At 38.6% G+C, this 26313-nt stretch overlaps 4 protein-coding genes across 14 annotated transcripts in view; 2 read left to right on the top strand and 2 right to left on the bottom strand.

Annotated features, from left to right (window-relative positions):
- The window catches only part of LOC105690711 (sodium-dependent transporter bedraggled), a 29903-nt gene extending 14088 nt beyond the window's left edge, over positions 1-15815 (bottom strand). Inside the window, exons 1-4 of one of the 8 annotated variants that reach the window (XM_048656560.1) lie at positions 15699-15815; positions 9183-9611; positions 8201-9125; positions 5918-6928 (exon numbers count right to left, since the gene is read on the bottom strand). In XM_048656560.1, the coding sequence (XP_048512517.1) occupies positions 5918-6928; positions 8201-9125; positions 9183-9588 (2342 nt within the window). In that variant the 5' untranslated portion in view covers positions 9589-9611; positions 15699-15815. Of the gene's footprint in view, positions 1-5917; positions 6929-8200; positions 9126-9182; positions 9612-9743; positions 10409-13611; positions 14973-15698 lie in introns of those variants that run through there. The other 7 variants (XM_048656558.1, XM_048656559.1, XM_048656556.1 and 4 more) reach the window with 7 other exon arrangements.
- On the bottom strand, positions 15485-18231 carry LOC105690718 (acetyl-CoA acetyltransferase, mitochondrial). The gene is made up of 8 exons (XM_012408761.3): positions 17831-18231; positions 17456-17602; positions 17229-17343; positions 16936-17129; positions 16468-16758; positions 16182-16370; positions 15891-16048; positions 15485-15815 (listed from the first exon to the last, which is right to left on the bottom strand). The coding sequence occupies exons 1-8, from the start codon at positions 17855-17857 to the stop codon at positions 15695-15697; spliced, it is 1242 nt and encodes a 413-aa protein (XP_012264184.2). The 5' UTR covers positions 17858-18231; the 3' UTR covers positions 15485-15694.
- Positions 18232-18350: 119 nt separating this feature from the next.
- On the top strand, positions 18351-22634 carry LOC105690716 (baculoviral IAP repeat-containing protein 7). Its single transcript, XM_012408758.3, has 8 exons — positions 18351-19178; positions 19346-19466; positions 20233-20445; positions 20527-20705; positions 20816-20956; positions 21047-21189; positions 21276-21544; positions 21618-22634. Exons 1-8 carry the CDS (start codon positions 18630-18632, stop codon positions 21806-21808), a joined length of 1806 nt encoding a protein of 601 aa, XP_012264181.2. The 5' UTR covers positions 18351-18629; the 3' UTR covers positions 21809-22634.
- A 669-nt stretch (positions 22635-23303) lies between these two features.
- Positions 23304-26313, top strand: part of LOC105690719 (death-associated inhibitor of apoptosis 1) — a 9509-nt gene continuing 6499 nt past the window's right edge. The window contains exons 1-2 of one of the 4 annotated variants that reach the window (XM_048656569.1): positions 23421-23456; positions 24808-24888. The gene's annotated coding sequence lies outside the window, so the exon portion shown is untranslated. The other 3 variants (XM_012408763.3, XM_012408764.3, XM_012408765.3) reach the window with 3 other exon arrangements.

The raw sequence follows: 26313 nt of genomic DNA, 5'->3' as shown, positions 1-26313 counted from the left end.
GCTCCAGGTTTAACGTCCGAACACGTTGCAGGAATCGAGTCCGATGCTGATGCGGTGGAGTCGTCAAAGTTAATACGCAGTACCGTTAGGTAGACGGATGGTTAGAAATGTTCCGAGAAAGAACTGGAAGCGGTAGCGACCGCGGGTCGAGCGTAATATAAAAAAAAACCAAGAAAATGAATGAATTAAAAAAACCAAAAATTAAAAAAAAAAAAAAAAAAAAAACGAGACGCACGCGACGCTGCACAGACGACGTGGAGGCACGATTTGGTTTTTCGAACGAGTACCTGCGCTCTTTCATATCGCTCCAGATCTAAATTTTACCAAAATTTTTCTTCTCAAACAAAGCCAAATTTAAAATAAACCGTGACCCGGTAGCGGCCGTTCACATCTCTGTAACACTTGACCGCGCGACCGTCGGACGTTAGAAAAAAAGAAGAAAGAAAAACGATAAAGAATAAGGAATTGAAAAAAACAGACCAAAAAATTAGGGAATAACATCGTTAAAAAGGTGAGAAACGCTGCGGTCGATAATACATCGTGACTGCAGCGATAGATTCACTTCCTCCTGTCGTCGCTGATCGATTTTCTAAAATTTTCTAAAATTTTCAGAGCTACCTAATCTGTGCGGCGTAAAAATTTTCGGCGTAAATTAAACGACCTAAATATTTAATTGAGCGCGTAACACGGGCGCAAAGACCTGATGAAATTTTGATAATGTTATACCGGGCCGAATAGAACCGCGTGGCTAGAACGTTAAATGTCAGAAGGAGGTACATACATAGGGCACCGTATACATATCTACATTATATACCGGTACATAATGCATTGAATACGTCACACGATAAAATATATTGATACTGCGCACTACATATGTATACCGTGTACGTATACGATAAATCGATCAACCTCGCACAATATATATTATTTTGGCTAATAAAACGCCGCGCTAAATAATGTCGTCGGAATTACATATATACCTATACATTGTACACGTTTCGAATATACAGGGTGTCGCATTTTTAGCAAAATAAATCGATAATCCGAACGAGGATTCGTCTTGCAAAAAAAAGAATCGTTCGGATCGAGCCGTCCGATTTTTCGTATATTCCTTCTACCCGCATTTCGAAACGATTGAAACTTTTGAAAACGGGACAAATAAGTCGGATTCTATCCAAAATTAAAAAAAAGTAATCCCAATAACGATAATAATCCACTGCACGTTCGGAGTTTGATACTCCGTTTCAAAAAACTAGACTCGGCGATCGGATAAGATGCGTGAAAAAAAAATGGTAATTTAAAAAGTAGAACTTGATTTTTGGTATTCTTATCAAATACGTGAACAAAAAAAACGAGAAAAAATTTATTACAAAGTGAAGAGGAGAGGAAAAAAAATGTGCGGAGGTCGGGACGCTACTTGAGGATGGGTGGAATGAAATAAAAGCTAAAAAAAAATTCGAATCGAAACTTTTTTCAATCATAGGTATACGTGGGGCCGGACGGATATAGCGAGGTATAAATTAATTAATCATCAAACATAATATTTTACCTTCCGTGTAAACAACTGTGAAAATATTGTTCCTCGACTCCTTTATTAAATACCTGTAGACGTTGAATTATTATTTCATTTTTTTTTATTTTATTTTTTTTTTGTTTGCTTTCAGGTGAATGGAGATCCGAAATTCCGGTGTATAAATACACGCGTTGCGGGGTGTCTGGATCATAGGGTTTTTGAAATGGAATTTGTAAATAAAAAATATTTCTATTATCGTGATAAAATTTGAGTATATAAACGGCGATGATGATAAATACACCGCACCGCAGCAGCTGTGCTCGCAGACCTTAATACACATTTTCATATGGTAATTAGCAAAACGCTTATAGATAATGAAGATATTAATAATACGGGAATACCTATGTGTAACGTGCGTCGTTGATATGCGAGAATACAAAATACACAAATTGTATCACCCATAAATTTAAGGTTTCCTCGGATATAAAATTTCAGGCACGGCGATACGTGTAGAGTTTCAACGAACAAAGGATAAAATTTTGAGGAAATAAATTGAAGTGAAAAAAAGAAAGCAAAAAAAAAAAACAAACAAACTAATTTTTCATCTTGTTCCGCGTATACTTATGCAAGGGGGCAAACCGAGGGGCAAACATTACACATGGGAAAAGTAATGGAATATAGGAGACACGCACGGTGACCATTAGGATACCTTTGACACTCGTACGTATCCAATTACTGCAATGTAGAAACCCCGCGCTATTGTTTAAATTTGAGATTCACTACGTTCGGATCGAATTGCTTAAACCTGAACCGAACCCATTTGTATCATGGGCGCGTGTCTAGCCGTGAGAATCTGAAGAGAAAATTTCGGGAACGATTATCGCCTCAACGATGTTGATAAAATAAGAATCGAAGAATTTTTTGGTATTATTTTTACAATCGCGGCTGAGGAACAGGCTAAAGAATCGAAGGAAATAAAATAAAATAGAGTAAAGGAAGGAAAAAAAAAGGGACTCGACGAACGAAGTCGATATTTCGTACAACTTGACCGTATAATAACGTTCGGTTCGTCCGAGCTTGCGGTGTATTCGACCTCGGAAAGTGAGCCGATCGATCGAAAGAAAAAAAAAAAAAGAGAAAAAGAAAAAGAATGAAATAAACGTCACCGTGTACAAGGTGTATAGGCGTGGGAGGAGGACGTTGTGCCGTAGAAATGAAGCTAGTCCGAAGGTGTCGAAAAAAGAAAATGAGAAAAAAAAAAAAAACAGATCAAACCGGTAGACGAAATATTCATAAGTTTATCGAGTGTAGGGTACAGATATTTATCACCGTCGTCCGGTATTAACCGGATGTTACGTCAAACTCCCGCGTGTATCTCGCGTGCAGATAAAAGACAAAGAAAGTTTTCGCTCGACTTATTTTTCCATTATTCGAACTCCACAGTTTGCTTTACTCTCCCCTCGTTGTATACGAGGTATTCAATTTCATTGATTCGGAATGAAAAATCGGCATTTGCCTATTTTTTGGTTACCGTATCGAGATTAGGGAAAAACGTCTCTCGTCTCCGTCTTGCAGTTTCGACTAAAAATTAAAAAATTCCCGACTCGACCTTCCGGTTTTTTCAGAATTTTTCTCACTCGTTTCTCTCATTCCGCATTCTGCCGAGGCGCATTCCTTAATCGTTAATGAATTTAACTCCATCTTATTTTTCCAGCAAACAGCTGCGCCGACAGAGAACTGCGAGAGGATGATCGCTCCGCAGGTATTCCTTGATCGGGTAGAAAAACCCGACCGGATGACGGATGGACACACCTCCTCGATTTTTTATCTCCTTCGCACAATTTTTTTTCTATCCTCTTCACTCGATTCCTCTCCAACGACGGAGATCGGTTGATGCTCGCGGTGCCTTTCATGGACTCTTCATTTCAAACGTGTTCATCGGTTCCGTTCGCTCGGCAGCCGATCATCAAATGCGAATTTCCTTCTCCTTCTCCTTCTCCTTTTTTTTTTCCCCCGTCGTCCATAGTAAACTTTAATAACTCTCCGCGGGTATTACGATTTGGAATTTCTTATCTCGCCAACTGTCGGGTTTTTTATTTTTTATTTTCAAGCAGCCGGCGCTCGAGATTCCGACCCCGTTTATTATATCGATCGGGATTACGGACCTTGAAATGGTCAGAATTTACCGCACACCCCGTGTACATTATATATCGCACGTACGTAACAGACGTTAAACTTTGTGGGCTGCAGCGGGACGAAAACTAGTCAGTCAGTCAGTCACGGGTTGGGCAGTTTTGCCGGCTTTTGAGTCACTGACCTCATGCACGTCGCCGTAAGTGAACGCCGACGACGACGACGGAAACGCGTCTATTACACGTCCCTTTACAAGCGTACATACAGGGTGAGTCACTACGAATTATCCGAACGACAGGAGGAGCCCGACGGCTCGAAAATTTGTCCTCGACGATCCGAGGAGAGGAGATCGACTTCGAAACTCCTGGACTCGCCGAGAAAAAAAAAATAAAGAGAAGAGAAAGAAAGAACGTTTCCTAGCTCCGAGTGACTCAGTTGTTACGGTAGGGTGACGTAATTCATGGTTGAGAAAGATCTGGTGAACATGCCCCCAAGAATGTTGCAGGTGGTTTTCGCATTTTTTTCGAAATCCGTGCGACGCGCCTGCAGTGTGCGACTCGCTGGACTGCGGCCACTTTTTCCGTTTGCTTTTTTATCCTCGATTTTCGATTCCGACCGATAGCGAATTTTTTTTTCAACTATTTGCCTCAAGATTCTTAGCGATGCTCGGCGAATTGTAACGCGATCGGGTAAAAATTGCGCAAAACTACTCGGTTACGTACGGTACAAGCGATATAGGATGTTTCGGTAGAACAGTTTACTCCGATATTGCGTTATAATAGCGCATCGCTATGTTACTCGCTCTGTACCTGTGCGTACAGAAACGTCAATCGTTAATTTTAACGACCTTTCCTTCCGGCGATGCAGCTCTCTGTACAATAGAATAAAGATGCAGATTTCCTGATGCATGATACGCCGCTTCAGGTGATATAATATTCATACCGAAACACCGTGACGACGAATTGACCAACCCATTCGGTGAATTTAATTTTTTTCCAATTACCTTTTTCAATTGGTAAATATCGGTAAATTTTGGAATAAAAAATCTACACGCGTTTTCATTCATTTTAAAAAATAATCGCGAGTACTCATGTGCACCTTATATTGTTCGAATGTCCTTCGGACAAATTCCAACGGATTTTTTTCTAGCTTTTTTTACATATAATAAAAAAGATATATCGCCGATCGGTATCTACCGCGTGGAATAGTGATTATAAATTTGTGTGTTTGAAATACGAAAAATCTTACAACGATAACAATAATTAACAATGTGTAGCGTATGGGGGAGTGGCATGTGTATGTGTACATATAAATATGTATGTATACGTGTATGTACTACAGTTGATTCTTGAATCGTTCGTTGCCCACGAGCTGCTATGCCTCGTCGACCTCGATGCGTCTGGCTTTTATACACGTGCCGTACAACATTCGTCAGATCGACTAAAATAAGCGACGCATGTGCGTGTTATACATTATTTTATACGTATGCAATGTAGGTGTGTGTGCAGGTGAGTCTAAGACAGGTAGGTAGGTTGGTTCGTTATTTGTTGATAGGGTATACACGGAATCGACATTGCAATACGGAGCACAAAGGAGAATGAAATCATTTCCTTAATTATTCATTGCAAAGATATGGAGACTCTATATACGCATCGGCGAGCGAAATATGACGAAAAGAAAATAGGGAGATAGAGAATAAAGGAAAGAAAAACAATGCGCAGTATCGTAACGAATTTTTCCTGTCATTATTTTCACAACGTCGTAGGATTTTGTAGGGAAAATCAAAATCGGTTTCAGGTTCACCGAGCAGCTGGGAGTTGACGCGTGAAAGAGCGCAAGAGATGACGAAAAAAATAAAACAAAAAATAAAAAACGTAGAATTTTTTGAGATAAGGGAACGGTACACGCAATTTGTATTGTTATGGTAACGCATCTCCCCATACATAATAACGGTCAAGTTTGTCCCACGCATCTGCGGTGTTTAAATAAAAACGCAAACTCGAAATCACGTAAGTTATTGTCAAGCGTCGTCTTTTTCTTCAATTACATACGTCGTCTATCTTCGTAACGAGACGTGAGAAAGATCCGACAACGATATAATTAATAACTCAATTAATGAAAAGGTGAGAAAAATGCATTGGTTTGTTTTTTTTTTTGTTCAAAAGTTGATCAAAGAAGTCGTACACTCTCGATCCTCACGGGGGGATATTGAAGCAGAGAAAACACATCGATTCAAAAAAAGAGAAACAGAAAGAACTGAAATCCACTCACCTTCTGGCGGAAGTAGCGTTGACCGCGGTATGTTGCGGTGTATTGGTGGGACTGGAAGTGTTGCTAGTAGCGGTTGAGGTGCCCGACGACGTTGTCGAGCACGAAGAATTATCGGAAGGGGTATTTCTGGAGTTCACGCTGCTTCTCCTCGAGTTTAAATTTTGACTATTGTTGACAATCCGACCCCTGGATCTCCCTCCGTGAAGTCTTCCTCTCCCGGGCGACGTTGACGTCCCCGTGACACCGACAACTGACGAAGATCTCGGCGCCGGTGCACTCGCGGGCCTCAAATTATTCACGTTAATATTACCGTTGTTGCTATTGTTATTACTACCACTACTAACGCTACCGAAATTCGTCTGGGCCGCCAATATTTCGGGCGCAATTAACGCTATGTCCGGCAACGAATTTCCAACGGTCGTCGGGGTCGCCGTTGCAGCGACCGATATTTGTTGAAAAACGTTGAACTGCGGATTAGGAACACTCGTGTGAACGGACGAATTGTTACCGGAGGACGTCGGCGTTTCTCTCGAATCCCCAAAATTATTTGCTTCCGGTAATCGAAGGTGACGCAGACGTCGCATGGAAGCTCTGACCCACGAGGTGTTCGTCGAGGAATTGCCGCCGCCATTGGTGTCGCCGACGTTGTTGGCGTTCGTCGACGAGCTCGTGAAAAAATCGTCGTCGGTCAAAACTCGTCCCAGCGTGAAAAGTTCCTCCGCAGGAACGGGCGAAGATTTCCCCGTTGGTGCGGCAGACATCGGTACGATACTGTCAGTTGAATTGCGAGCGGAATTACAGCCGAGACGCACGCGCCCTGTCGCTTCAGTTTTCGAGGTGGGGATATTTTCCTCCTCTTCTTTGGCGCGGGCTTTCGCCCGCGACGACTCCACTTCCTCGACCCAAGACCAATCGACCTCCGAAGACACCTCGGACGCCGAGACCAGCGAAGAGGAGGACGAGGACGACGACGACGACGACGAGGATGATGACTCCTCGTCCTTCTCCATCCTGAAATCAGAGACAACGACTCGTTTCAGCGCCTCGAAATAGAGAAAACTTATTTCTACGACCCATTCGCAGATCAGTATTTCGGAATTGCACGCGAAAAAAGGTAAAGAAAAGTAGCGCGCGGAGCAGCCAGGAATATTCCCAGCGTCCCCTACGTGTGTACGCAAGTAAACAGAAAAAGTGATTTCAATGCCGTTCAAGATGGGTAAGACACGTCGCGCTCAGAGCGCGTGTGTAGACAGACTTTTCTTCTGCATTCTTTTCATATATTGTTTACTTATTTTCTATCTAAACATGCAAGCGCGATCAAGCTCTAGAATTTGAATCAAAAAAGTGAAATTAAAACGATGACGATAGTCCGCCGCTAGTCTGCAGATATTATAAATCAATGACGCGAAAGTGATCTAGTTTTCCTTGCGGTTACTGCTGCTGCAGCGATTGCAGCGCGGCAACATTTATACACATCGGATGCAATTTTATCGCTCGTTGTTATTTTGCGCTCGCAAATAAGTATAAATAAAATTAAATATTGTATATATTAGATACGGCCAACTGTAATATACATGTCCGAGCTATCGCTCTGCATACCTGCAGCCGAGGCACGCGGTAATAAAAAAGGGGAAAAAAAAATGATTTTCAATTAAACCAAAAAATGAGAAGAGCACGAGAGTAACGATATTATTGCGTTCGTACAATTTGTAAGACGTTGAAGAAAAGAAAATCTAATAATATTATATAGCCTTATGTAAACCATATGCACGGTTAATATGTACACCTATGTATACCTGTACTACGTACAGGTATAACATAGGTACAATAAAACGTACGTTGGATATCTCGTTACTGCGATTTCACGTCTCGTTACCACCTGTAGCTGCAATCATGCCGAGCGTATAGTATATTTAAATATGTTTTGAGAAATGAGAAAAATGAAAGAGGACGACGACGATAATGACGGCGATGAAGTAACGCGGGTACAATATTTAAAAACGTTTCAACGAGGTGAGAATGTGTACGTAGTTTAGAAGAAAAATAAGGGAAAAAAATAGAAAACATTGTAAAAAAAAAAACGTAGGAGGCGGTTAATTGTTTCCCGCCCGCATACCAGGCATAAAAGTGCAGCTGCTCTGCGCTGTCATAGTTCGTTACACTTGGTGAATATCATGTGCGTTTGCCCGAACCCGCGTTGTATAGGAAAAAGTAGGAAAAACAGCTGGATTGGAGGTGGAAAAATTTTCCTACTTAGCTGTGGAAAATAAAACGGAAACTCACCCAAGAGAAACGTCGGAGTGTTGAAGGATCGTCCTAGCTTCATTGGAGGTCGAAGGTCCTTCCGCGCCAACGTGGAAACTGGTCGATCTTGGAGCTCTGAGTTCTGCTTTTGGAATTCCTGCGGTGGTCCCTTCGCTCCAAGATTTTCTGTCCAGTTTCGACCGCGTCGATTTACCGATTTTATCGTCGTTGCACTCGTTGAGGATATTTTCTTTGTCGCGACGTCGGAGGTCTTCGTGATTTTCCGCCGATCTTTTCCGAGCGCGTAGAGATTGCGATTTTAAAAATCGTTCGCGGGCTGCTCCCGCATCGACTGCTTCCACCTCCGGAAGCGCGTAATCTTTCCAAGAGTTTTTTTCAAAATTTCTGGGAACGGTTTTCGATTTTGGAGGCGATATTTCGAAGGCCGGATTCTCAAAATCGCCGTTGAATTGATCGGAGTAAGATCTTTCTATGAGTTTTTCGCCATCGCAATTCATTTTCCCTGAAAAATCTGACCTTGAAAAACCGAACGGGACGGCGTACGGTTTGGATAACTGCGGCACATCGTTTTTGGGGGATTTGAAACCTGGACCAAAAGTTTCAACGTAACAAGTCGGCTCCAGGGGATAATTTGAAAGAGAGATTTCGTCCCCTATCAACGGTCCATCGGATGAAATCGATTCGTTCATAATGTCCTCCTCCCGATTTTCGTTCTCGTTTCCAATTCCCAATTCTTCGTATTCCAAATCCTCCAGTTGATCGTCGACATCGTCGTCGTCGTTGCAGTCATCGAGTTCAGTTAAAAATTCAAAAGCGTTATTTATCTCCTGTGTTTCAAAGGTGTCCGCGGAATGATCATCGGGTATAAAAATATCCACGTCTGCACTCGACTCCCCAATTTTTCCATTATCAACGATATCGATACCTGCGTCAAATTTATTTACTTTACTTTTCGATACAACCAAGTTTTTCATACAGTTTTCTAAACTATTTTACTCACCTGCGGCGTTACCCGCTGCGCCTCGAATAACCGGTTCCAAATTTTTCGTTATATCTTTCACCCTTTTAATGGTATCCGACGAAACAACGTCGATTCTTTTGGCTACGGGTACGACCTTGTCGTGTCCCAAGGTCACTAGGACGTCCGTCTCTTCGGATTCACGAAGAACGTCGAGCTCGCGTTTTTGAGAAAGTGATAATTTTTCTTCCAATCTAGGCGGACACACGTCCAACAGGTGCTCGTGTTCTCCGGACAGATCATCTTCGTTATCGAAGAATTCGGAAGCGACGACCGATCCTCGCACCGCTGGATCTACTTGGATCAAAGAATTCGAATCAACCGCTGATACGCAGATCCCGCTACCAAGGTCGATCAAATCTCCATCGCCAACTCCACTGGTGGCCATTTTGTACCCGTTACGAGTCGCTCCTGAAAATAATAATGTATGAAAATTTTGGGAAATTGAAAAAAATATATTCAAGTAAAAGTGGACCTATTGAAATACTGGGATAACGACAAACGCGAGATTCGGATGATGGGGTATACAACTGCGAAACTCACCAATTTTGAAGATATTTTTGAAAAATTTACGAGTATTTTTTATCGACGTCATATCATAATGTGCATTAGAAGCTTATGCAGGTACATGGAACAATGATATCAACGCGACAAGAAAAACAGAAATCAAAAACACTGGATATCTGATTGATATATATAAATGAATTTTGTGAAAATTCAACTATCGGTAGCTACCGTGCAATGGCTGCACTGTACTGTATTATGTTCGGTTGTTATGCAGAGCGAAACGTTGAAACTAAAAGAGGAGTGCAGCGGTTCGTATGAAGCTTTGAATCGTGCTATAACTTCTACTTCTACTTCTTCCATTTCTTCTTCTTCCGTTAAAAATATGCGCCAGCGCATTCATTCAGTGGTGATTAACATCGAAACGATAACTGGAGGGTGCTGCAGTTCTATCTGCACTTCTAACGCATACCTACTGAAAACTATCAATATTTCGAACTTATTTTTTTCGTCTTTCTTTTCTATTCCTTTTCTAAATATTTTCTCAATTCGATATACGTATGCCTGTACAGACAAAGTTCAAGTATACCTAAGATTTTCTGTATTATAAATCAATCGATGTGTAGATTGAAAAAGGAGCTAAAATTAATGAACAAAAAAATTAACGAAGGGTGACTTGTTATTATCAATTCTTTTTCCTATCCTCTGCAGCACGTCGATTTGTTGTTAATTGTACCTAACAAATTGTTGTTATTTTTTATTTTAGTTTTTTTTTTTTTCTTCTAATTACCTTGCATGCAATCATGATTAATAATCATAGTTAAATACATGTACGTGTAATTAGCACGTACGCCATATATAACATGGAATATAAGTAGGGGAAAAACACGGAAGTGGTTCACTTATATGTATATAGAGTACACATATAGATACATATACGCATATCCTCTATGTACTAAAAACCTTCGCGATGATTACTGCTGATTTTTCAATAATTCTGAATCGAATAAAACAAATTATTTCACACACTAATTAGAGAATTTTATAAAATTTTCTTTTTTAAACGATCTTTCTTTTCCTTCTGTACTTGATATTGGAAAATGTTATCACATGCATGTACCATAGGCACAGTTAGTTCGGTAACTAGAGTCATATAAGTGTGTACGTTGTACACATGGTGGAATTGATTCTGACTAATTTTTCCATATAAGACAGTAGAGCTTTGGAGTCGGAATGAAACTCGTCATGCGTATGGAGAAAAAAACGAGCAGTACTGCTGGCAGGAATGAATCATCCATTAACTAATTTATTTCCCTTTGCAGGCCCTCGCGCTTTATTCTATCGGTATAGGTATGTATGTACCTCTTTCTCTTTCGATCCTCGCCCTTTTAACAGTGGAGTGCTTTTAATATGTTTTTTTTTTCTGCTTTTTTTTACAAATTTCCCGCGAGCATCACCCATAATTTTTGTCCAACCAGTCAAATAAATAGTGAAACTATGTGACACAATTTGAAATCAGACATCTACTATTTTCGGGACTGATATCTATTGGGTGGCATTTGAATTTTTCATTTCAATAAATATAACGAATAATTTCAAATGTGCTAATTAACAATCAAGAGTCGGTCTCCTAATCAACCGGGTGTTATAAGAGTACCTTATATCGAATGCCATTTCTATGCATTTACATATACATATATACCGTTCGCGAAGATTAGAAGACTTAATTTTATAATCAATTTTAATTAGTCCACCGTAATCTGAACTCGCACGAAACACGTACGATACAGACGTATAACGTACACGTCGCAAGTTTTCATTGTAAATATTATTCGTATAATAATTTACTTCTGCAATTTTTCTCTCTTTTTTTTCTTCAATACGTTTTTACTTGCTAGTTTGTTCTTTTTTGCGAAACTCTATACGACAATTATATTTACACTTAAAACTTTTCTGGGTCGGACATTTTTAAAGATGCTTAATTCGCAATCTTCACATATGACGTGTATGTGTATATATAGGTATATTTAAATCTCTTTACGTACGTACATAGGTATGTGAGTACATGCAGTTTAATGTTATACAATGTACGATGCATATTTATTTATTCTGCAGTGGTTTACTATTTCGTCATTCTGCAGAGCGTTACAATCTCGGAGAACCTATTTAGCTATTTTTTCGCACACACCAATATACGTCATTTTCACTCCATTCGTTTAAAATCTTTTTCTTCTTTGTTATTTAGCGCAGGTGGACAATAGATATACGTAATTGTATAGGTATGTAACATATTCTACTCGTCGGTCTCGCAATATTTTTTTTCAATTCCACTGATCTATGTGCCAAATATATATTTTCATACCGCAGAGAATGAAGCTCGAATTGAAGCAGACTTTTTGTTACATCATTACGCAAATTTTAATGACGAAAATCCGGAAATTCATTTCTTTCAATTTTGAAGAAATTATCTCTCTGTAAATCGTTAACACCGAATGAGGAAATACTTGGTTGTGTTCTCTTTAAACCGCAATGGATAATTACTCATTATTTTCCACTACGACGAGAAAAACAATAAAATAAACTAAAAGAAAATAAAATATGATTAATTATCGGTTTGGAATTTCCTCTGAAGACAATACGTAACGGCAAAATTTAGGTCGAGGGTTCAGAAAGTCGTGACGAATTTATGGGCGTATATTAATATGACGTCATATGAGCAGCGTATGAATATGTAAATTATAAGGGCTGCGATTCATTTGGATTATTTTTCACGGGCAATTTCTATTCGAATCGCGAAACTTTACGACTCAAAAAATTAATTAACCGTATCGAACAGCCGTTGGGATTGACGATGTGATGGATTTCTGTGTTTGTTGAAATTGAAAATTCGAAAAGAATTTTTTTCTATCTATTCATAGTGCAAGTGCTATAGTGCTGCCAAACTTTCACTTGACGGAATAGCCAACAAGTTTGAAAAACAGCTGTTTACGTGTCATAATACCCCATACCTTTTAAATGGGAATAATTTTGGTCAAATTCTACGTCATTGCAGATGTTGGAAACTGGTTTTTGTGCTGCGTATAACGGTGTAAAGCACGTTTTCAAGTCGAACGAATCGAATAGTTACGATTCGACAATCAATGAGAACACTTTCATTATTATTCATAATTAAATTTCGATTGCCAAGCGATTCGACAGTAAATAATATATAGAACAACAAATGGTAAATGCGAATAAACCAAAACTAAAGATAAATATCGATAAATCGTCCAATTAAAGTAATCAGGTAAATCGTTGGCGATAAATTATAATTAGCAAAGTAAAAAGTCGAGTCATCACTTCTATCGCATTTTCAAATTTTTGAAGTAAGCAAAAACAAAAAGTGATCGCAAATAATGGCGCGAAAAATGGCGGACGTGAAGTTGGTTGCGTATGGGGTTGCATCTTGGTTCAACATTCGAACAACAATATCAGGATGTTCGATCTTCCCCTGTACTTTGGAAAAGCGAAATTTCAGAACGCAGCTTTCATCAGAGAGCAAAATTATTATAGAAATAATAACGATATTCCGTTACCACAAACTCAGCTCTAGTTCTGTTCTAGACCTGCACCTCGTCATGCACCCACTACTAACGCACCTTACACTTATGCACTTTACCGCAATAATCGGACGTTCGCCTCTTCCTTCGTGGCGACCTTCGGAAATTCTTTTACCTACCAAACTTACGAAACGGCGCGCGGTTATACGTTTTACGTTCCTTTGTTAGCTAACAATAAATCCCACGACACATAAGATTCGCACTGTGGACAGATATACCTTGAGAAATTCCTAAGGAACGTGTATATTTGAAAAAATACATTGGAAGAAAACAAAAAAAGTAGATGAGATGTATTTAAAGATACTCACACATTCGCTCTTCTTTACGCAGTTAATAATATCCACGTTATCCATCCGCGCAAAAACCTGCACTATGTATTCAAATCACGACAATATTTCGGAAGATTGAAAATAAAACTTATGGGCAAAGATTCAAGTTGAAATAGAATGAAAAAATTGGAAAAATCAGCACACGATTGTTAACGCATTTGACACGTGCCACCCAACGTCGTTTTTTCAACACAAAATATCCTTACTCGTTTGAGCATGAAAACAGGCAGAGAGAAAATTTGTCCACCCGCACCTGTCACAGTACATTGAATAAGATAGAAAAATTATTACACAGACGCGCAATCTATGCCGTTATCATATTATGTTATAAAACATACAACAATAAAAAAATAATTCAACTTGATTCTAACGCGAACGCCGTTCACGCAGGACTGAAGAACCGGAGGCGTTCATCGTCTCGTGAGACTTGCGGGGGTTGGGAGAGAAGACGGGGAGGTAGTCGGGCGTTCGACTGTTACTTCTACTCGCTTTGCTTGCTTTCTTTCTTTTCTCTCTTTCTCTCTCTCCCTCTTTTAGACCGTACAGCATACTCATACACGCTATAGCTACATACTTGTTTATGCTACATGCATTGTAATTCTTGTTTTCTACGCCCCGTCTTTTGAGCAAACTAAAAACAATGGGAAAACTGAGTGCTCGGTAACACTCCTCTGGGGTAATTGGTGAATCGCCGAATTCGCCGTTGGCAATTTGATAACATCTTCAAGGGATACAGTTATCTCTCGGCCGAATTAAGTTTTTCATTCTCCTTTCTTTTATTTTTGTGGTATCCTCAATGCTGAAGAACACCTCTTGTAACCAATACCAACAGGACACTACCATTAGTCAACCTGATGTGTGAGCAAAGATCGAACGCAATAAACGGTCCGAGCAGACCTGCTGAGGTCTACATTGGCGTAGAAACTCAGGGGAGAACTTCGACTCACAAGAGAATGTAATGCATTTTAACCGACCTATGGGTATTGGCACTGCTTGCATGCGCGTGCACTCAAGTGCAGTAAGTGAAGAGAGACTGCAGCTGCACTTTGCGCAGCGGGCACTGACTGCTCTCCAGGCGATTAGATTATACTCATGATTATTTCTATGTAAGGAATTCCATGACAACTCACTGATTTTTTCTTCCTGTTTCTTCTCTTTTTTCCGATGATAGTAGCACCCCGAACCAAAGTGTAAGTTAAACGAGATCACTGATTTCCAGGGGGGAAAATATGACTTTTCAAACTATCTGCTTCTGGTCTTCTTTCTTCTTATAATATTTAAATAAAATATTTTTTTCAAAGTACCTACGCTAAATTAAAAATAACTCGATGAAGTGCAAAACAAATGTACGAGGATGGTAGTAATTTCATTTGGTATTTGGATAGGATGGATAAAAAATTCAAGGTTTACCTAGACTTCGAGGGATTTTAGTCTTCTTTCTAACAGATCAACGTCCAGTCGGTGCTTGCAGAGGTAATGACCCTCTAAAAAAAGCACCGGTATCTCGTAGCGGTATAATCTATTATAAGTTTCATTTCCAACGGTGGTTATGTCGATTTGTTCTAATTGATAACGACCGGCAAATCGATTTTTCAATTCCTCTTTCAAAATATCACATAACGGACAAGGATCCTTTGTGTAAAGCGTTAGTTTTGGAGGTGATGAAATGCTGTGAGACCTACAGGAGATTATACACAATATGATTCCCATTGGTTTTATCAAACCACCTGGTGGGGCGTTTTGAATAATTCGTAATATGTTTGGAAGTAGAATACCTTTTGCACAATTTTAAAGACTCAAATTCGTTTAACGTGCAATAAAATATTCAATTCTATAGAATGTCATGTGTATATCAGTGTAGAAAACATGAAAAATATATTTTGGAATATGACGGATATTTGTATGTATGCAGGTGCAATGACAATCGACCGATTAACAATTTGCGAGCTGCATTACTTACTGATGTATAGTTTACAGATATTTCATTGAATTACAGTCTTAAAATTTTTCAAAGGCGATAGATAACAAATGCAGACGTTGGATTGAAACTCAGCTCAAAAACTTACAACTTTTCAATCAAAATTGAAGATGCGCCACCACCGCCGTTACAGATAGAGGCAACACCCTTCTCTCCAGCTTTTAAGGTATGCGCCAGATGAACCACGAGTCTTGCTCCGGACATGCTGAAATATAATCGAGGATTACCGTAGCGATCATTTGAGGGTTCATTCAATTTTTTGACGGTACGACTCTCTTACCCGATGGGATGACCTAGGGATACGGCTCCTCCGTGCACATTTACTTTGCTGGGATCGAGATCTAGGATCTTCTGATTTGCGAGCACGACAGCACTGAATGCTTCATTTATTTCCCAGAGCGCAATTTCGTTCTTATTTAATCCCGAACGCTCAAGTAACTGTGGAAGCATGATTTCATGATTATAAATAAAACTGACAACTTCCAACAAAAGCCAATTTCAATCATGGACTATTGAGTCACACAATGTCTATCGAGTACCATTGAGAGGCATGCTTTGTGCAGATTTTTACCTTAGGAATTCCCAAAGCTGGAGCCACAGGAAAATCGATGGGGTCAGTTTCGGCATCTTGAAAAGCAACAATTCTCGCCAGGGGCTTTAGATTCAATCGTTTAGCGTTATCGGCTGTAGTCAATACAAGGGCTGCAGCTCCATCATTCAAAGTCGACGCATTCCCAGCTGTCACCGTGCCGTTCTCTTTCTGTGAAAAAAATAAAAATCACCCAAAATACATAAAATATTCTGTACAATGTACATGGTGCGTACTAATCCTGATCTTGAAGTTTTAGTATATTTACCTGGAAGACAGTACTGAGCTTTGGAAACTTTTCAAAGCTAACTCTTTTGTATTCTTCGTCTTCTGCGAAGACAATATCGGGCTTTCCTTTCTTTTGTGGGACGTTGACGGGGACAAGTTCATCTTGGAAAACCTTTTGTTCGTAAGCAGCGGCGCTGCGTTTGTAACTGTTTATTGCAAATTCGTCCTGTTGTTCGCGAGAAATACCCAATTTTGCTGCAGTGTTTTCAGCACAATTGCCCATGTGAAATTTATTATAAACGTCCGTAAGGCCATCCAACACTATTCCATCCTTTCAAATGAATTTAAAAAATAAAGAAATGTGAGTATATGATACATGAGAGAGGTTAAGACCTATGAAAGTTTTTCGTTGTACAATATTTCAACTACCGTAGCTCATTGTTTACTACGTCTCTTATCTGGACATTTGAAGATAAAAAGTTACGTAAACTTTATGATTGTTTCAAACCTCTATTTTCAAGCCACCATACGTTGTCTCTCCACGTTTCATGTAAAATGGCACATTTGACATTGACTCCATTCCACCAGCTAATATGATGTCTTGATGCCCGCATTGCAGAGCTTGTGCAGCAAGCATCACGCTCTTCATTCCACTTGAGCACACTTTATTGATAGTCGTACAAATTGTTGACTTTGGAAGTCCTGTGAAAAATTGGGAAGCAGCGAAGCAATGAAAAAATCTCTTCGAGTACTAGTGATCGATAATTACAGAAAAGGGGCCATTTGAAAAAAATTTCAGACCTGCAAAGATCACAGCCTGTCTGGCTGGAGCTTGCCCCTGACCACCCTGGCAAACGTTCCCTAAGTATACCTCTGAGATTTGTTCCTTGGCAAGACCGGAACGTTCCACCGCTGCCTGAAAAAGGAACAAATGAGTGACAATAAATGAAATGTAAAATTGTGGCATAAAAGTCAATAGGGTACATGACAGAGATATGATCTTATCAATTGTTAATTAACTTGCATACCTGAATAGCAACAGCTCCTAGTTTCCCTGCGGACAGAGAAGATAGAGACCCTCGGAAGGACCCCATGGGTGTTCGTACGGCGCTAACGATGACCACATCGTTAAGATTCACTTTGGAACTAAAGGTTCTAGCATGTGCTGAAAATATCTGAAATCGATAAATTCCCAGTAGATACAATTGTGTACAGAACAAGCGAACATCGAATGGCTTGAGAATGAAACAGCTTGATTATGGTTATGAAACTACATTAGAGAGTAAGAGAGGTGCGAAATTTGCAATAAAAAGTCTATGTTATGTAATAAGTTTAACGATGATATGCAGATTACGGTAGTTGAATAAAATATTAGGCAATCAAATTTAAGACCAACGCATTACCTTAGCGACGTTCAATATTGATAACATTTTCGCAGAACGTTTTACTGTGCTGACGCAAGCTCAACTGATCACTTGCTGGAATAGTTGGGTGTTCGTAGCGAACTACTTCAAACTTATAAGAAAAAGAAAATAACGCAACTACGAACTACACGACCTTACATACAATTGTTATCAATGGGTCAACAGACCCGCGGCACAGCTGATCAGACCTTCAATTTTTAAAGGATCACAAGTGGGTAAAATTACTGCCGCATGCGCTGTCATTCTCCCACCTAGCTGATTTTTCCCCCCATCTAGCGAATTAATGGCCAATCAACATCCAGATCGGCATTTGATTCTTCGCGAGAATAGCGGCAACTTTGAATGGATCACAATGAGAAAAATATTCTCATTGTTCTCATGAATACCGGACTGATATATTTAAATCCGCATAGTATGTAGAAAATGAACTGTAGTACATACGTCCATCAGTTATATTCTAAATAGTAATTCAAAGAACACTGTGTTGACAGGTCGAATCACTTTTTTATTGAAAAGTGAGTGGTTATGTTGGATCGTGGACGCTGCCGAAAACCAGTGGTGAAATAAGATTCTCGGAGGGGGTTCACAAAGATAAACATACGCATGACGTCATGGGCATGCACTCGAGATGTCAGAAATTTGTTTTTCTGAAAAACTCTGAGCGCAGTCGACTGTAAATTGGAAAATTAATTATACATACGCGGACTAATCGGTTTGGAAGTTCCGAACAATCGGACGTTGACGTATCACCGCGTAATCGAGTGTAAAGAAACAAATAATGAATTTCGAGGAAAATAGGTTAAGGACGTTTTCAGACTGGCCTGGAAACGCCGCCGTGGATTACAATCGTATAGCAAGAGCTGGATTTTATTACACAGGTCGCAGTTTTGAGGTGCAGTGTTTTTTATGCGGTGGTAAGATATCCGAATGGAACTACGGTGACCAGGTCATGGCCCGCCACCGACAAATAGACCCAAACTGTCCCTTTGTTTTGAACCCCTCAAGTACCTGCAATGTGCCATTAACTCCTTCCTCAAATACTCTGTCCTGTTTGCCATTAACTCCTTCCCCAAATACTATGTCCTGTTTATCCACGTCGTCTTCGTCATCATCTACACCATCTCCAGCTCAGCCTCGGAGGTCACATAATAACCAGAATCAAATATCAGCAACTTCTCACTCACCCACTCAAAGTCAAGAACCTAGAAGTGAGTATAGAACTGAGGCACAGAGATTAAGATCATTCGTTAATTGGCCAGTTTCGAACATCGTCACGCCAGAAAGCTTAGCCAAAGCAGGATTTTACTACTTACAACAGGCAGATATGGTAAGGGAACTATGTCTGCAAATTTTTTATGATGAAATTTGAATTTACAAACAAGAATCTCTATTTTTGTTTACACTGTTCATATCTTTTTGCACAAAAATTTTCTACAGAGTTTCACAAATTCATTAAAAGCTCTATATATAATAATTGATGTTTGCTCACCTTAGGTAGAATGTGCCTTTTGCCGCGGCGTTGTTATGAAATGGGAACTAGGCGACGATCCAGACAGAGAGCATAGGATTCATTTTCCAAGTTGTGATTTCTACTTGCATCAAGACGATGAAGAAAGTATGCACTTCTTATCGTATCTTATCTCATTATTCATCAAAGTAATTAATCAATCGGCATACATCTTTGTTGTACACCTCTCCATATCAATTTCTTTCAAACTGTAAAAAACACAGAATTGACAAAGCACATTAGTGAGCATTGAGTGTCAGAACCAATAGCATAATGATTGCTTTGTGAATGAACCAGAGAGTTTTTGATAACAAATAACAATTCCTACTTTATAAACGTCTCTTGAGATTGACAAAATTAAATAACAAAATAAGAACAAGTTTATCCGGTTATTTTTTATATTGCACTAAAGAGCAGGAAGTTGATTTACTTGCAATTATTCTGTACTACATGTACTTCTATCCCAACGCCATTCTCATATAATCATAAACATGGCACTAGAGATGAGATGCACATAACATTCAGTAACACATTTAGCAATAGAAAAGTTAAATATAACTGTGCTGGCAATGTCATCGAAGTGTATGATAGCCAGTTCATAAACGTGCATCTTTCTTTTTCCAATCTTATAAAAAATCATCCACCAGATGGGTGCAGGTAAATCCACTTTGAACGATTTTTCTCCAATAACGATTTAAATTAAATTTTCCTGAGAATCTAAAAAAACTTCAGACAAATTAATATAACTACAAACAACAAACCAGAGAATTTTCTACTAGCTAAACGATTCTGGCAAAAGATCATAAACCAAATAGTATCTTCAGAGCTTGACTTGACTGTACTGAATTTGTTTATTTATTTTTTTTCGGTTAAGCTGTGACAACGGAAAAACAGGTAGAATTAGGAAACGTGAAATTAACATCTGGTACAACCTCGGATCTTAGCGAACTTGGAATTCAAGCCCATACTGCTCCTCGGCAACCAAAGCATGCGACTTACGAAATTAGATTAAGGACATATCAAGGATGGCCAGAGAGCTTACGACAAACTCCTCAAATGTTAGCCGACGCTGGATTTTATTATACAGGTAAGCTTGTGAGCTGAAATATTATTGGTATTGAATCTACTTTTCAATCAATGATGTATATGGTCATACTTCATTCAAAAGGAGTTGAGGACCAAGTAAGGTGCTTCTACTGCAGCGGAGGATTACACAATTGGGAGGCAACGGATGATGCATGGACTGAACATGCTAGATGGTTTCCAAAATGTGGATTTGTGTCTCTAGTTAAGGGGCAAGAATTCATCAAACATTGCATCGATAATCGTCCACCTTTAGATCCCTCGGTATGAATTTCTCGAGGTCGTTTGGTCGAAATTATAGAATGTAACATACTTTTCGTTCGCTCTGTTTCTTTAATCATGTCAGGATAGTAATTTTACTTCACTGCTTTTAGATATTCGAAGGAATGTCTGGTAGCGGATCTGGAGATGTCTTAGAAAATCCAATATCTTCTATATCCACAGTTTCCCCACCGATAGTACGAAATGTTACCGACGCTGAAATTGAAGGATTACTCAACACAGGCCCTGCACTGGTTCGTACTAACGCAAATTATCTCCTTTAGGATATCTGGTTTATTTTCCAAAATTCAAATAAATGAACTATGTCGACGTCGTTAATTTAGGCAGCTCTTGAAATCGGATTGCACGTTGGCAGGGTAAAAATTGCACTGAGAGAAAGAATGGAGCAGACAGGCATTCCTTATACAAATCCTGCTCAGCTTATCGAGGATGCTCTTCACGTACAATTTAGAGAGGATGAAAGCGGGTAAATATCGAAATAAGTTTGAAAACGATGGATAACTGAGTGGAAATTTTTGAACTAATTCCTTCAAATTTCGCGTTCATTTTCAGCTCTGATATTCACACTCCAGATTCGCCATCCGCGGAATTAACAAACTTATTAGATCGGATAATAATGACGAGGACATTGAATGACTCAGATGCCGTTCGAAGTGAGGAATTAAACATAGAGCAAGGAATTCGAGAAAATCTGTCACAAAATTTTGATCGGGATGGAGATACAATGATGAATCCTACGTGTGAAAAAACGACCAAAGAACAACATGTGAGCCAGAGCACTATGGAACCAAAAGAATCTACGATCACCGATGACTCCTCAGGTAAGGGAATGATAAAAGTTTTTCAAACCGGTTCAAAATTAAACTAATAAAAAATTATTGTTCGATATTTTAGTATCGCTGGAGGAAGAAAATAGAAGACTTAAAGAAGCTCGACTATGTAAGATCTGTATGGACAGAGAAGTTGCAGTGGTTTTTTTACCATGTGGTCATTTATCGACTTGTGCACATTGCGCGCCTTCTTTAAAACATTGTCCTATGTGTAGACAAGAAATCAGAGCTACAGTTAGAACCTTTTTAGCTTGATTCGAATGAGATATTGATTCCTTATTAAATCAAACAATAATTTTGGTAGCCTTTTCAATTGTTGAGTATCTCCCAGTTTCTTGCACCCCTCTGACGAACCCAATGTACAATAAATATGACAGTTAAATTTTGAGATGCATGTCGACTCATAGATATAATAATCCAATGATGAAATACATCGATCATACGTTTCGTGATCTATCAATTTTGACCATTATATTTCTTGGGACAAATAAACATTATTATCGCAATGATGATAATAATATTAATAATGATAAAAATAATACAGATCAAAATAAATAAAGAGCAGTAAATCTTATCTTCGTGATAATTTTGTTGAAAAAGTCTTTAAGTAGTACTTAGATCCTAGTCGTTGGTTATACGTAGTATCTGCCTGCTGCGTCTAACTAATTATCTGATCAAGAGTTTAAATGCTGATTTATAACTGTTCATCGTTTCAGTCGTGGCAGAAGCAGGATCAAAAGAAAATACCAAAAGAAGAAAAAAAACACACTGATATATGTAGATAGGGCGTGGAAGGAAAAAATATCGCACGATTCCTTAATGTGATCAATTATTTTTACATCAATTGGAATTTATAAAAATAATAATATATTGAATAAACTCGACTAAAAATATCTGAATCTGTTCCATAGTATAGGAAAACCTGTTGATGTATAATATATTGGATAATCGACCGATATGCACTGTTTATTTTTTTGCGAAATATTTACTAATTATTTATTTTGTTGAATAGATATTATATTTAATGATACTATTAAATGTTGAATCCTAAGCTGAAAGCTGAATAAATCCAGAGCATTAATCAGTGTTCATTCATTTATGAATTACATCGATTTTCGGGCAATTACTCCTGTCCGCAAAAAAAGTCAAGAGCGGTCGAAAATATCGTTCTTTGAATAGCCTATCTCATATAGATCGTCTTTAATCGTTGATCTGATAATACATAAAGGAGCGGCCATCAGTAATGAAGTATATTTGATTTGAAAATTTTCCACTCGAGGAATCGACGGATTAATTTTTGTGATTTCGTCTCACGATCCAAACAAAACAAAAATTTCAATATACGCACGCCTATAAGATGAACTTGCTCAACTATTGTTTTAGGCAATAATGAAACCTTTAAAAGAAAATGATCATCGTCCAAATAATAAAAAAGAAATTAAAACAAGTGGGTCAAAATTGATAACTTAAAACGCTTTTGAATTCCGGGTCGCATAAGATCTTAATTATAATATTTGTTCGTTTTCCCAAAGACTTTACACGATTTTCCGACCATTTTCAGTCCAGTTGTTCAGCTTGACAACCGGAAATCAACTGCTGATAAAATTGATAAGTGCCACTCAGGGGGGCTCTTCCATCTCCTTTCAACTCACAAATATTAGGAGAGGGTGGATCTGAGAACGCTCGGAATGCTTGGAAATTACATACATATTTACGCAACACATGAACTTCTGATAATATGACAATATATCAGAGCTCTATGAACAATCTTTTCACAGTTCTCTCAACTCGCCAACGAATCATGTCAGTAACGCTCAGTGCGTTTTTTTTTTTTTTTTTCTGTCAAGTATTTCTCCGATCATAGGCAACTATGATAATCGCAAAGTAACAAAAATAATCAAAGGTAAGTGTTACATCTCTTTGATTTTTTGCCATTGAACTCCCGCTTTTAATTTATAATCAATGAATCGCAAAACCAATTCATGCAACAAAGTGATTTGTGCGGATACATATATGTTTTTTTCTTTTATTTCATTGATTCGAGTCGAAGAAGTGATGGGAAAATTATATATCGATTACAATATCAGAATTCTTCATTTTTTGGGATAAATTCATTGGCAGTTCATTTGAATTATTCAAAGCCCGCCACGCAGGTTTGTCGAAAAATCACGTAGTGCCAAGTTTGATTGTGTATTCTATATGAGAAGACGGTAAATTACTGATGTTAGAGGAAAATTATCTCTAAGAAATATTCGATAAAATTATGAGGAACTATTCAGATTTCTACCAAAATAAATATTGTAATTCCCACGTTTTCCCGGCTTGGTAATAACGATTCTACCGCGGATACACACCATTTATGGCGCTTGCACCTCAAAGTAATAGTGAAATCCAGTAACGTAGTAAAGTAATTCGAACGAATACCTTACAGTTGCCATGATATTAATTATCATACTATGAGATAGATAATCTTGACAAAATAGCGCCGATAATCACGTTGAATTATGTGAACTTGTTATCGTAAAAGTCACCAAAAGTTTCAACCGATCCTATCTCTGAAGATCAAATTTTTAGATAGTCCTTCAGGCGCCAACGCAATGCGTCTTCACTACTTCCTATTGTGGGTATATAATTTGGGCGTTGATGGCAAAATGAACAATACAGCGATACGTCTTATCAATGGTCATAACAGTCTCCCATTGCGGAAGGGATGGCAATTTCCAATTTGAGTCAAATTCAGATCAACCGAAATCATTCGCAAGGATATTGATGATCGAATACCAGGCGGTTTCGAATTCCTGGACCGATAAAATTACCCATAAAAACTGTTTCGCAAATGGTTACGATATACATAAGTATTTCCTTCACGGTATAGGATGATTTTCAACATTGAACGAACCAAGTGGAAATATCTGGGAGAGGGGATCAATTTTATAGATACAAGGACGGTAGATTCATACTTAAAATTAGCTTTGTAGAATACAATGATTCGTGGTGCGCAATATCGAATAATTTCTTGAATACTACCACAGGCTACGGCTTGTTTTCCGATATATCAACCGAACGTAATTAGCATACCATATTCTAATCAGGGTAACTCGTCATAAATACAACGCCCATCATAAAGTAATTCCCTCGCACATTGAGATGCAATTGATTATTACTCATTCCATTGCAATGTTTATCACGCTGGCAATACAACAACCGCGTGCGGCGATGTCTTCCAATAAGTAATTAAAAAAAACTTCCTGTAGAGAAGTTTTCTCTGGACGCGCCCGTCGAGTTCATAACTGTGAGCAACAGCGGCAGCTAACACAAGGGGAAATATAACCAAAGTAAGTTTCTGAATTCTTTAGTGACTCGTCGAATGCTACACGGTAAAACGCGAGTTGACTGCTTTTTGTGCGCGTCTTGTGCTAAGCAACATTTAAAGTTACTTCAGAATTCGTTCATAAGAATATTTTCGAGCTGCGGTTTCATACAAATATTCACAGTAAGTAATCAACACCTTTTGCACGCATTGGAAGTACATTAACACGAACTAAATCTGATTCCAAGTATCTTTCTCGTTCCCAGTTCGAGAATTATTGACATTGAAGTTTTGAATTAATGATTCTATGTAGGATGGAGAAATTTCAGAATAAATTTTCCCTCGTCCTGCAGGTTTTTGATAATCAAATTTGACTCCCCTGAAAAATGCAGCCGATTTCATAACGCATTTAGTCAGATTATCATTTTATACGACACACTCAATGATTCTGTGAATTTTGTGCACGCAATTGTACTTTCCATTTTACTTCAATAACATGCCGGTTATCTAATCTGTTCTATTGTCATTATTCTGTGGAATCGTGACAGAAATTATTTACGGTAGTTCGTGGACTAAAATGACAAAAATAATTCTTATGAACATATTGCGCACACAATAGTTGAATCCACAAACTTTCATATGGCAATTTTAGTCTACATTTGTACAAAAAGAAAAAAAACAACTTTATAATTATATATGCGTACATGTAACATACGTTCACGAAATGAAATCGTGTTGATAAACGTTTTTTACGATAGTTGCTATGCAGATTATCATCATTTGAAAATAAACACGGGAATCTCATTACATATCTGATGACAATTCCAATTAGATTCAAATTACGTTAATCATTTTATACACCTGGTATATCACGTTACAATGGTATTTCTTGTTGAAAATGAATCGAGTTTCGGACTATCGATAACCGAGGAAACGGAAAAGGGGAAAAAAGTTAACAAATAATACTGAAAATTTTAGAAAATACTGCGCGTCGTTCTTCCTGTTAGAGCCGATTGCGATGCCTTAGTAGTTACGCACCGCGACTTTTGTGCTTGTGAGTCAAGACTCAAAGTGTGTATACACGTATCAGCGTCAGAAATTGGCTGGTGAATGTTCAAAATGTAAATAGCTTATGGGTGGGAGGGCAGCTGATATCGCCGCACATACATACAAAACCAACTGCGCACACATACTTTCGACACTGTACGTACGTACGTATCGCAAATATGTACATAAAATATCGTACTCGCGAGCCATAAAAGCGAAATAATTCTCGCAACTCAGTTCCAGTTCTTTCACGAAGTGCTGAGCCATCAATTCTGAGCATAGGTCATACCAAAATCGTTTGACGCACACGTATGTGCATGTGTATGATACACATTATCATCACGTGGGACACCGCGTGCATATGATTATAAAAATATATTTAATTTATATACCTATATACTTA

This window comes from Athalia rosae, chromosome 6 (genome assembly GCF_917208135.1).
Source record: "Athalia rosae chromosome 6, iyAthRosa1.1, whole genome shotgun sequence".
Classification (NCBI taxonomy): Eukaryota; Metazoa; Arthropoda; class Insecta; order Hymenoptera; family Athaliidae; genus Athalia; species Athalia rosae.
Note: the sequence above shows the minus strand (reverse complement) of the source record. Positions and strands in the feature narration are given on the sequence as shown.

What these genes read in the sequence shown, in the direction of transcription:
- LOC105690718 (XM_012408761.3), bottom strand. Translation starts at nt 17,857, where the DNA reads ATGTTATCAATATTGAACGTCGCTAAG. An exon ending in ACAGGCTGTGATCTTTGCAG is followed by an intron (nt 17,130 to 17,228) that starts GTCTGAAATTTT and finishes AATTTTTCACAG; the next exon opens with GACTTCCAAAGTCAACAATT. An exon ending in CAGCTTTGGGAATTCCTAAG is followed by an intron (nt 16,049 to 16,181) that starts GTAAAAATCTGC and finishes ATGCTTCCACAG; the next exon opens with TTACTTGAGCGTTCGGGATT.
- LOC105690716 (XM_012408758.3), top strand. Translation starts at nt 18,630, where the DNA reads ATGAATTTCGAGGAAAATAGGTTAAGGACGTTTTCAGACTGGCCTGGA. An exon ending in ACTTACAACAGGCAGATATG is followed by an intron (nt 19,179 to 19,345) that starts GTAAGGGAACTA and finishes TGCTCACCTTAG; the next exon opens with GTAGAATGTGCCTTTTGCCG. An exon ending in GTCCACCTTTAGATCCCTCG is followed by an intron (nt 20,706 to 20,815) that starts GTATGAATTTCT and finishes CACTGCTTTTAG; the next exon opens with ATATTCGAAGGAATGTCTGG.